This window comes from Austrofundulus limnaeus, unplaced genomic scaffold (assembly GCF_001266775.1).
Source record: "Austrofundulus limnaeus strain Quisiro unplaced genomic scaffold, Austrofundulus_limnaeus-1.0 Scaffold52, whole genome shotgun sequence".
Lineage (NCBI taxonomy): Eukaryota > Metazoa > Chordata > Actinopteri > Cyprinodontiformes > Rivulidae > Austrofundulus > Austrofundulus limnaeus.
Genome location: NW_013952454.1, coordinates 2,232,642 through 2,245,405, shown reverse-complemented (window position 1 = coordinate 2,245,405; position 12,764 = coordinate 2,232,642). Strand labels below are relative to the sequence as shown.

General features: G+C 37.4%; 1 protein-coding gene across 1 annotated transcript in view; it reads right to left on the bottom strand.

Annotated features, from left to right (window-relative positions):
* tppp (tubulin polymerization promoting protein) overlaps positions 1 to 12,764 on the bottom strand; it is a 22,703-nt gene that overhangs the window by 1,473 nt on the left and 8,466 nt on the right. The window contains exons 2-3 of the mRNA XM_014008789.1: positions 6,163 to 6,243; positions 5,365 to 5,700 (exon numbers count right to left, since the gene is read on the bottom strand). Of these exons, the coding sequence (XP_013864243.1) occupies positions 5,365 to 5,700; positions 6,163 to 6,176 (350 nt within the window). The 5' untranslated portion in view covers positions 6,177 to 6,243. The remainder of the gene's footprint in view (positions 1 to 5,364; positions 5,701 to 6,162; positions 6,244 to 12,764) is intronic.

Sequence of the window (12,764 nt, the reverse complement as noted above, 5' to 3'; positions counted from 1 at the left end):
GTACCTATGTTACCCAGTATCTACGTTCCTTTGTACCTATGTTACCCAGTACCTATGAATCTCTGAACACGTTACCTGAACCTACGTATTTTGCCCCGGTACAATACATGCACTGCAATTCTGATTTTTAAAAAAATTTTTTTTGTTTAAAAAAAATCTGAAAGGGCAGCCAAGCAGCTTTGATGACTTCTATTATTAACCCAGGGAGAATCGGGAGGCTGTTTAGGAATGTCTGAAAAACAAAACAAAACAAAAAAAGCTAATATATTAGACAACAGAGATATGATGTACTAGCAAGATAAACAAGAGAAGCTGTTGATCAGATCACTGGCTGTACAATGCCCTGAGATGATGTATGCTGTGACTTGGCACTATATAAACGAACTGACTTGAATTGAATYATTTGAGACTATGACCATTAAAAGCTTCACAGTCAAATAGTGATTTCAGTTGACATTTAAACCGTGCTGAAAACAACCAAGTAACTGAGAGTTATGGCATTTCATCTAGTGAAAATACCACTCCATAGATCATAATCATCATCATTTAGCTTGCCCTTTTCCCYGTTCTACTTCCACATTTAAAGCTCTTAGTAACACAAACACAAACAGCCACTGCTGTGGTGACAAATCGCCCAAATAACACCCTATAAAGCCTAAAATCTTCCAAGGCAACCTGATGTCATAGTAACAACTACAGCAAACAATAATGTTTAAGTTTTTTTATCAGTTGGACTCGTTCTTTGACTTTATTTATTTGGGCAACCTTTCAGCTGTGAACATTTTAGAGCTCTTTTATCCCAACTTGTCTAACATCAGGAGGAATACTGGACTTTCTGCTTCTGTCCAAAACGGATAACTGTTATTTATATAGTAGTTTAAAGCATACCAACACAAACAGTCTTGTCACCAGTGATCAGTGATGTTAAATATAACCAGGTCTGGAAAATAAAGCCTTCAGAAGATACTAATTGAATATGCTATACCAGATGTCTACTTTGTTGTTGTTCTGGTACCTTGAAAAAAAAGAGACAGACGTCCATATTAGATCCAGACTCATTTAGCCATTCTGCGATAAGCCAGTGCTAATTAAGATGTTTAATTTGTGCTTGCATGAAAAGAGCTTTGAAGATGATTAAAGAGAAAGTGGTCGTGTGCAGCCCTCCCCTGCTCTGTCATGCCTGAAGTCAAAAACTACATAAAAACTGAGCCCATCCCCCAGTACTGTAACTCTTCTTCTGATCCTGTGGGTGGCTGTGAACAGATTTTACTGTACTCTCCTCCACAGCATTCTCCACAGCCGGGGCTCTTGTAAGAAAAAACAAAAACGTATGCTGTACCATGTTGAATGTCTCAGATCCTGTAAAATTTACACATTTCAAAACCCAACATGTACAACAAATTGACTAACGTGTGTTAAAGACTTAAAATATTCTTTTGTCCCTCGCTTTTTATTTCTACAGTGATGAAATCGTGTAGTAGGTAAATTTCTCATTGCTGCCCACCAGTAGAGCAGAACGTAAACAAGGTTCCCTTTTATGCTCGCCAAGAAAAACATTGGATAACGATAAGAAAAAGAAAACAACTCCTGGCCTCACAAATGTAACCTTCAGGAGAAGAAATGATTACGTTGGCAAAAAGATCTTGATGCAACGTATAGTTTGTATTGTGCATTCGGATATTTAGCCCATAAATCCATATGACTGAACTGGCTAAAGGCTGATTTATACTTGGTGAGACATCAAGAAATTTGTGCTCATTGACGTAGCCGTGTGGTGAAAATTACACAATTTTTTTCTCACATGAACTCATAAAATCTGCTCTGTACACAAACACCTGGCAGAACTTTATTTCTAGCAGAGATATGCGCCAAATGTTGTTGATTGGTCAGAACCTTATTGTGGGCGTTGATGCACCCGCTTCGGATGTTATCAGTCCATTGAATGGACGTTATCAGCGGTTATCAGTCCCATAGAATGGCTTCAGACTGTCCYRACTRTGCCSYCTAGYAGGTTATCAGTCCCATAGAATGGCTTCAGACTGTCAGCTGGTTATGAGGCATAAAGCCACTAAGGTTAATTTTAGAGAAAATGACCTGGGCTAGGTTTAAGTARACCGGAGTCCGGCAGATTGCTGCCTTCCAATGTATTAGTAGGTAAACAATCTGAAGCCATTCTATGGGACTGATAACCGCTGATAACATCCATTTAATGGACTTATAACATCTGAACCGGCTGGTTGATGTGTAAAAGCTGCTGCAGTACACTGCTGCTTCAACTGCTCCTCTGAGGAGCAGCTTTCCAAGACTTTCAGAAAATACAGCCATCTTTACAACTGTTCCAACAAAACTTATAAAGATGTTCAAAGACCTCATGGAAGTAGATCTGAGCAGASAGCGCCAATACACAAGTATGCCTCAATCGAGCGTAGTGACGCGTTGACTTATTATTTTGAACCGACTTTTGGAAACTGGTCTGTTCATGCCAAGTCTGAAAATGTTGTCATTTTTTGTACTAATTTTATATTTTCAATGTGGTGGTGTTCCTGTGTGATGTATGCATTACTTAAGGGTTTCCCCGTGAGTTCTCTGATGCAATGTCTGAGTATAATTCGTATAAAAAGTCCTTGTGAAAAATAACTTTTCAGGAGATATCTTGCCTCTTGTTGAGTTTAAACCAACCTTAATTGAGGAGGGATTGTGGTGCTCAGAGTTATAAATGTTACAGTAGCAGTGAGCTCAGCACACACGGCCCGAAGCCTCTTCTGACATTACGTGTGACATCATTTCTCCGCCGTTACTAAGCAACAAGCACACATCCCGAATGCATTCATAAGGTTTTTTTAATTTGTCATCCTCAACTCTCTGTTCCTGTAAAACTTTCCCTTGTCAGCTGCTCCAACAAAGAAAAGAAAATATTACATTTACTAAGATGTGAATATGCTGTCCAAGAGGTAACTTTATTTTCACACTAATTCAATCTTTTTTTAATCTAAATTTAGCAATAGGGATGCAAGTTATCGATTAATTGATTAATCTAAAGTTGATTGATCTTATCGATCGACTAATATTTTAAGATAAAGATTAACTCAAAAACAAACTATAAACATAATAAAATATCCCTGAAAGACGTGAAAGTACAAATGARTACTGGAACTGTTTTACAWTCCCTGTGGTTCTATCTGGGCTAATCTAATGTCAGCTACTGTTCATTTGATTGGTTTAATGGCCAGGTTATGCCACACAGATTAACTTCACGTTAATTATTTGTAGCGACTGTAACTTTATTTGTTTTTGTTGTTTCACACAAGTTAAACTCAACAAGAAGAAGCTAACGTTAGCCACAGTTAGCTTACCGTTCTGTCGTCTTGCTCTCCTGCCTTTAGCGTCATACAGCTGGATGGTCCGGTACAGCTTTCAGTTTTCCTTCGAGTTTGGTTTAGTCCATTATTATTGTTGTGTCGCAAAATAAACAAGATTTGTGAGTTTAATTACGACGACGCGGCTCTCTGCTCAGCTCAACAGGGCCGGTTTTAGAGTAAGACCAGGCTGAAAGCAGCATCGCCCTCTACTAGATGAAGGCAAAACTACACTGAAATTAATCGAACGGAAGAAATTTTAATCTAATAAACCATTATTCGAGAATTAATTGTAAGTCGATTAATTGTTTGCTTCCCTATTTAGCAACAAGGGAGTTTTTCTTCAGGTATCATTAAAGTTAAGTTTGATTGATCCACTGACAGTATTTTAATAAAATAGAATAATTGAATTAAAGCAATCAAATAATTTTGAGCCTTGAAATATTTTGTACACAAAAGCRTATAATAAATGACTAWAAGTCARGTCTAGATGTGCAGAACAGAAGATGTAAAATCCACTGAATCAATGTGAACTTCTTGAGCACACCTTTATTTTTGCCTCTCCGTGCTTGTTTGAACGTGTTATTGATGAACGAWAAGCTTCACAGTTCAGATGCTGTCRTGCAAAATAAACTTCTTCATGTCATTCAATAAGAATGCAGCGCTGTGAATGAATGAAATMTTTTTTATACCCCTGTGTTCCTCTTTACACAAGTTTTATTACACTGCATACAATGGAAAACCAATAATTTAACCATAGAAAGGATGGTCTGAGTAGTTGAAACACTTTGTGAATGTGCCAAAGATTTATTTCATTCCAGATGTCAAACAATATTGAGGTCAGAGCTTATTACTGGGCTACACATCACCAAAGTCTGAATCACTGCAGCCTGAGGAAACTGACGAGCTGCATTCTGTCCTTTTTTTGTTCTGACGGACAGCTCCGTCTGAATCAAAATCAGACGAGAAAGAAGAGTAAGTTTCAAAAAACTTGTGCAAGCTGCTCCGATTGTGAGTTTTCTGCTGTCAGAGATGATTGACTTAGTGCTAAAATATAGAAATTAAATCTTTTGAACTCTATTTTTTAAAACATAGGCTTTAAAATTCATTGTCAGAAGAGTTCGTCTGCACATTATGTTTCCACAACCACATATCTGACATAATTTATCATCTTTTTTTGGCCATTTTCTAACCTAAATCTATGGGTTCAATACAGTTCTGTATTACACAACCTGAGATAGGTTCGGATCAAGTACCAGTGGTGGGCTCAACTAAACAAAAAGTTAGCTTTGCTAACTACTAATCCGTAGGCCTGTCACAGTAAACAACAAATCAATTAATCGGATGATAAATTACATTGAGGAAGATAAATTTTAAATAAAGACAATTTTCATTTGCCTGCTTTAGTGTTTTCTTCATGTCTCCCTCTTCTTTACTTCTTAGCRTAGAGAGCAGTGAACTCAGGTGCCAGGTGTTTGCCAGGTGATGGTCTCTAACCTCTGTAGCATGAGAGCCTGTGAACAGGCATTTAGCCAGAGGAGCGTCTTCAGTTTTCTGACACCTTCATACAGCTGGTGACGCCTTGGGATTGCCAACAGTTGTTTTTTCCTTTTAMACTATGTTAATTTTAAAGTAAACTTCTCTAAACAGGGGTTGTTATATGATTATATTAGTTAAAACTGGTCTCCWACAATATTATCGTTTATCGCAATAATTTCTGAGACARTTTATCGTTCAGTAAAATGTGTTATYGTGACAGGCCTACTAATCCACTTACTAAAAAATTTGCTACCTAAATGCCAAACCAATAAACAGGAAAATTACAGAAAGCTAATGCTAACTAATAACCACTGATTAGAATAAAGTGAACCACTGATTAATCCACTGGGATAAAACCAAATAAACTGAGCTACATCTCCCGGATGTAAAAGCCTGAACAGATTTATTCAGGAGCATATAATTACCTAACAGGTTTCACTCTGCGGAGTAATGTTGGTGACTTTCTTACTTGACTTTGCTGAAGACGATGTCCACGTCAGTCAGGGTGATACTCTTGCCGTCAATCACGCCGCAGTCTTTGCAGAGCTTGGACCAGTTTTTGCCGTGCATGTCCTTGCCGGTAGCACGAGTGTCGCCGTGGATGGCGAAGCGTCGGAAGGATTCTTCCAAAGCGGTCAGTTCCACCGGCGTGGACGAGCCCACGCCTCCGTCGCTGGTGCCGTTAGACTCGGTGGAAAGCCTTTTGGAGGCTCGGTCTTTGGACTGTTCGGTATGTGGCCGTAAAGGGGCTGAGCTGTGGTTTGGGTGCTTGGCTGTCTGCACTTTGAAGTCATCTATGTTGTCTCTGGGGAAGAACATTAATCAAAAGATTTTTTTTGTCAGTTATTTTTTCAGTTGCTGTAACTTAATGTGCCTCTATTAAACCCACTTTTAATGTCAGATCCATGACTATTATTTTATATATTAATTATATTTAAAATTTCTATGAAAGAAAAAAAAAACAAAAGTCACAACCCACAACTGGAAGACCAGAAAACAAAGAGTTTTTAGAATAAGTGTATCTGATCTAATACTTTGTCTTACAAGATCTGATTATGCTGAAATCAGTGAATCATTTGTTCATGTCGAGATAGAACTTGCTTGTGAGATATCATCAATGTTCACCAACGAGAAATATTAGAGGTGCTTTGATGCTTAAATGAGTAGATCATGTATCCTGACATAAAGGTGAAGGGTTATAAATCCAAAGGCGAGAAAACAGATGTGAATTTAATGACATAAAATGTGAATTTGAAGTAAAACTTACTTGTGGTCTGCCATGGCTGAGCAGGAATTTGTTTCTCTTTGTGAAGTACTCRGACTGGCTGACTTTTGTTTTCTCTTTGTGCTGCAGAAAAGATGAAAGTGAAGGTAAAAAAGTGGCCGCTTGAGTAACAACTAAAGATGAAAGTGGCAAAAAAAAGAAGGAAATGAGATAAGAGTCAAATTTAGAGAAACAACAAAGCGTCACTTCAAAAACACCAAGTCTTCATGAGTAGTGCWGATAAAATGCAAGATGTTTCATCATTTTCAAAAAAATAATTGCAACTTTATTATTTTCTATCAGTAATAATTTATTAGCATCTTTTACTGCCACATTTTTTGCTACAATCTGAAATATTTTAGCCATGTATTTTTTTTAAATCATTGTACACGGGGGGCATCAGCCCCCTTGGCCTGGCACTTTTGCTTGGTGTGCATTTTTGTGCTCCTTTATCTATATAGGATTATTAGAACCTTAAAAACAAAAAATCAAAAATATTTTTGAGCAACCATGAGTTAAAAATACATATAGTATAAACATATTTTATTTACAATAAAAAATGCAACTCTAATTTTTGTCCCCCTAAATAAAGAAAACCCATCTGAAACCATAGTCCTCAACATTGGGAAGCAAGGTCTTGAGCGGTTAATTACTGTTTATTTATTTATTTATTTATTTATTTTAATAAATATAAATTTAAAAGGTAGGTGTAGTGGCAGAGCTTTACTGAATGAGTAATATCAACTGTAAATAAAAATTAAATTAAGTAGATTTATGTACAGTGTTGGGCATAGATGAGCTTCACCAACTCAATGCGCTAACTAAAAATATAGTAAACGCTAACTCAAAAGAAACAAAAATCATTTAGCTAAAGCTAATGCTAACAGCTAATTGCTAATATGACTATCGCTCAGTCTGTGTCACATATCTTTGTTTCCCTCAAGCTGAAGTCTGGTGAGACTGACACAAACCTGCTGATGTTAATTTGTTAGCTGTTAGCACACCTAAMGTTTGCAAAACCTTATTTAGCGGAAGCTTATTTATCCGCTAATGATTTTCAAAATTTATGATAAATCAAATTCACTAATCGAAAAATTATATCCTCTGTTAGCTGTTAGCGGAACGATGCCCACCACTGCCTATGTCTATGTATATCAGAAGGTGATTTCCTAACTCCTATATTGCTGTATTTGTCAAATAACCTATATATAACAATATGACAAAACTACTGAAATTATTTCATTTATTTTGGTTTKGGTGCCACCCCATGATTTTCTGTGGCCCCCGCATGCTCACCCCTTAAGACACCTCTGATTTTACACTCTTAAGTTCAGCTCTTCCAGAAATAGGACAGGTAACTGCTACATTATAGCAGAAGAAGATGAAAATAGTGGAAAATAATGATGCAAAATAAGTTTAAGGACTCTACTCACCTCATTTAATAAAAAAGGGGAAAAAAAGCTGTAGCAAACATTAGACAACAACCCAGGCTGCTGTTGGATAATATTTGTGACAGGCTTATTCACAGATTAATTATCATCTATGAACAGAATTACTGACGTAATAATACCTAATCCAGACTGAGACACGCATGAATAAAATCCCCCAGAATGGAGAGAATAATACCAACAGCTTCAGTGGAAAGCTAATTAAAAGCCCAGTCGTAACGTTCTGCTAGCAGCTGCTCAGTGTGATTTGTTGTCACACATCATTCTCTTTATCTTTGTGCTCTGATTTAATTTCTTGCTTTGGATGACTTCATCCAGTCAGAGCTCAGGGATTCCTCTCCACACATCCTGATCTGCATCTTCTGTAGATATAAACAGCAACAGTCTCACTCCTCCTCAAGCCAGCTTTAAATAATCCTCCCGGACGGCAATAACAGTCACTTTTCTGTTTCTGTAGAGATAAAGTAATCCATCTGCGGTGTAAGTGTAGCAAATGTAACTTTAACAAAGCAACATTTAATGGATTTCTGCTCACCTTACAGCTGTTCCCATAATTATCTCAGCATCCTTTAAGAAATCAACTACAACAGTCTCTTAAAGGGGAGCAAGAGGGAAGCTTCAAACCAGAAAGAATGAACCATCTSCTTTAGCCGACAAAGTTCACCAACCAGTAAAGCGCATTGACTCACCCCCAGTGGCAGTGGCAGCATCCAATGGGTTTTGTTGCCACAACTCTGAGACCAACAACCATAAATGTGACCTCAGTGAGCAGAGTCGAAACTTAAGACGCCCACAAACATTTAAGTTGCCAAACACAAAAGAGTGACAGTGCATGAAGCCAATAAGGATGTTGACTCGTATGAGAGAAAAAAACGGTTATTAATAAGTATGAATAATGGCTTTTAGAGCTTTAGACACTAGGAACCCATTGTCCGATGGCAGTGGCTTCTCTGTCAGACCCAGGCCCATTTTTTCACACATTCACATGGTGACATCGCAGGGTACCACTATTGATGGCTGGAGTTTCTGTCATATGTCATCGAGCGCTCGTGCCAAGACGACTGCCATGGATTTGTTCAGGAGGCCTCGAACAATAAAGCACAACGTCAACAAACAGAACAGAAAACCTTTTTCACTAGCAACACAAATACAGTATAAGTTACTACTGAAGTAGTTTCCAGCCTTAAATGGACATTATACGTCTATTTACCTGATTTCTGTTTGTATCCGCATTTAATCAGTAATGATAAATACCAACCAGATGGAATAATGGTTTGAAAAGCTGCCGTTGGAGGCAGGAACTGAACACAAACAGTTCAAAAAGTGTCTCCTGTAGTATCTAAACCTGTGGTGGGTAACACTTTTACCCACAGGACCATTTTGACCCTCTTAAAGGAATCAAAGCTTTTGAAATATAACAGACACAATATACGACCATGTCTCAAACCTAAAATCACATCTTTCCACAATCTTTAGTTAGAGAAAGGTTTGTTTTGTTTACAACAACTCCGGGGCACTTCCATCAGGATTATCACAGGATACCTGGAGGGATAACGCTGAAATGTAAAAGTTGACGTTGAAGCAAAATGCTCATAAAGAAGCTTATGCCTGAAGACATGAAACTATAGAAGTGCATGTTTTAACATGATAGGGTCATGACAAAAAAACACCACTTAGTTTTTATAAATTTGGTAATAAAATATCCGGCATCTGTGGAATTTAAATCGTTATGACAGTGAATATAACTGAATAAATATCTGCTGATCATGAATGACAGCTTTTTACTCAAATCATAATAATTATCAGAAAGACGTGGCACACAGAGGATCCAGCTTTTGCCAGATGTAGAAAAGGAAAAAAGTATTTTTTTTCTGAAAGAAGTTAGACACATGTCTGGACCTTGGCACAGAACTTGTTTCTAAAAATATCCTTGTAAACACCAGGGTTCCTATAGTTTAAAGCAGTGATCCCCAAACTACGGCCCGCGGGCCGGATTCGGCCCGCCTCCCCATTTGGTCCGGCCCCCAGAACAATACCAGAGAGCATTTAGGTTTTTTTTTCATACATGTGTATTTATATTTGAGTGTAAAGTTGGACTTTTGCAATAAAATGTTCCTTAGTTATGAACTATTTTCATTATTCACTATTATTAGTTAGTAACTGTTTCATACATAAACACATATAACGTGACATTCTGTTCCACCCTTCAGCGGTATGTGCCCCTATCTGGCAACCCCCAGAAAAAAAATCCTAAACCCGCCTCTCTCAAAGAGAGAACGGAATAATGGCGAAAAGATTAGGTAAGAGAAAAATTGATTCAGAATGCAGGGCATTTAAGCTGCAGTGGACAAACGATTATTTTTTTGTTCATCTGTCAAGAGGCGGTGGTGGTATTCAAAGAATACAATCTGCGGCGACACTATGAATCCCGCCACAAAGACAAGTATGATAGCTTGTAAGGTCAAATGCGAGCAAACAAACTCTCAAAGCTAAAAAGTGGACTGTTAGCTCAGCAGAATACAAACTGTGAAGAACCCAGAGAGGGTTTTTTGATTGTGCTTTCTGGAAAACAATAAATTTTTACATTTAGGCACTCCTGTAATAGTCACACTTTTTCTGTTACAAACTGACTCCGGCCCCCCACCAGAGAAGGGAAAAGTTATGTGGCCCTTACAGGAAAAAGTTTGGGGACCCCTGGTTTAAAGCAAGTTAAATTTAAGACTTTTTAAGACTTTTTAATGCCAAGTGAAAATAAATTTAAGATCAATTTCATAATAAACACAAATGACAAAAAAATACTGGCAGAAATTCATGAATCAAAGTATTTTTGGTTGAAGTATTCAAATATTCCTAATAGACCAATTGTTTTTATCCATATCGAACTATAGCAAAAACGTTCTTAGCAGTCAGTTTTGAACTTAATTTAATTACTGGAAATTCTCTAATGACACAAAATTTGGGGTTTTAGGACCCACAATGGGGTCTCAACCCCTATTTGCTTTAGATGAAACCTTAAAGTGCCTGTGACATAACTTTTTTTGTAAGAAAAGTCAATGCATTTTTGGAAAGACAACATTATTAACATATTACAAAACAAATTTCACATTGCTCAGATGAACAATTGAGATATATRCATGTGAAATAACAGGAAGTGATGTCAAAGGGGAATGTCTGCATGTGAATATTTAAAAAAATTTACCAATTATTTTAATATTTGAGATTAATTACAATCATCCTATTTACAATGTGTTAACATTTTTAAGACTTCTGAAAGATTGATTTAAGACATTTTAAGTCTAATTAAGGCCTTATTTTTGGATTGATGAATTCAGTGACTTTTAAGACATTTTAAGGRTCTGCAGGAACCCTGAAACACAGTTTTTTTGAAATGTCTTCATCCACACTGAAACAGCAAAAATGACCCAAAAACAGGGTTATAGTCATGCCAAATGCTGTAACGCTGCCACAAAAATACAGCAAAAACAGGAAACAAGGTGTGGAGCATGCCAATAGTTATGCCTGAATTGTAAATAAAAGCAGAGGAGGAAGTCTTCAGGTGTTTGTCAGTTGAGACAAAAAAAAAAGGACACATAATTTTCAAATAACTGCGTTTTGGAGAAATTTTAGCGTTTTCACAAAAAAAAGTTCCCATGTGAAYGGAGCTTTATTCTTCCTCAACCCAGAGCCATTCACCTTGATTTATTAGCTTGTCAATCTGTCAGGAAAAAAAATAATTTTCTCCAAACTGGGGCCATTTAAAGAGCAATCTACACTGGGTACGATATGATTAATAAACAGTGATGGGCACCACTTTCACTAATAGCAAAGCTAACTTTTCGTTTAGCGGATTAGCGTGTTCGGCCAGCTTTGAGAATTTTTTAAAGACCAATTAGCTTTTGCTAAATTTAATTCTGCTAACATTAAATCTGCTAACAAACACAACGATCCCCTCACACATGCAGCACTGCACGCCTATTGGCTGATCTAACAGCTGCTAAATGATGTCATCATTTAATTTGGATATTTGCCAAGCTGTAGGTAATCAATATTGATGAAGAAAACTGTGTGTAAAAACACCCTAAATATGTTTCAGCATAGTAAAATAATTTAATGACTTTAATGCTTTGTTAGCTTCAGATTACATCAGTTAATTTTGTGAGAATATTAACGAGTCAAATGCAGCTGGGTCCAGAGATTAATGTTAGTGAGACGTGTCAGAAAAAAACAACAACTTTGCAGTAAAAACTCCATTCTGCTCTGTAAACCAGGCTGGGAGCAGATTCATTTGCAGCTGGGGTTGCTGCATGATGCTTCAAAARTAGACTGGTAGTAGCTGAGAGTAGGCCACCTATAAAACAACAAAAGTGCACTTTAAAAACACCAAAGTAAATCAATTAATGAAAAATGAAAAATAGCCGGGCTATCCCTTTATTTAACAGCTCTCTGATGGCAGTTCCAGCTGTTTGCAGGTGATGTTCTCACATGCAGCTTATCCTCGTGAGAATAGTGTTTGGTAAACTATAATAAAACACATCATTCATGCATGTAACAGGTGAAAATGATCAGTTTGAGCTGGAGTTGTCTCGTCCCGCGCTGCTGCTCTGATTGACAGGAGTGACTCTCGGCKCTGAACGCACGTGCACAGGACTCCCAGTGCAGGAATAAAAACAGTTTAAGAAAAAAAATGGATGGAGAYGGGTCTTTTTAGGCAAAGTGAGCAGTTCATCCCAACGGTCCAGTTCAATCAGAGAAAAAACAATGAGCTGCACCTTTGGTTCTTCTTCAAACAGTGTGTGCGTGCATTTTAGCATGAGAGAGTGTGGCGTGTGCACGTCATGAAACGCRTGTGTCTCACRGTCAATGCGTGAGACTTGGGTCACGTGCCTTGTGTGTGCATGTAGCATTGTTAGCATTTTGTGTGTCCACTTGTGTTGGCCATGAACTCAAATGAGACAAAGACTTGTAGACTGAGTCACCTTTGCTTGCTCAGACTTTTGAAATTTTGTCAGAAAAGCTTGTTTTAGCTGAAGAAAATGACCTAAAGCACTTTAGGAGATAGTTACTCAGTTTATACTGATGGATGAAGTACGGGATAAATCTTGTGCCAGCAGGAATTGAATTTGAATTGCTCAGATTGAATCTGAATGTGTATAATTT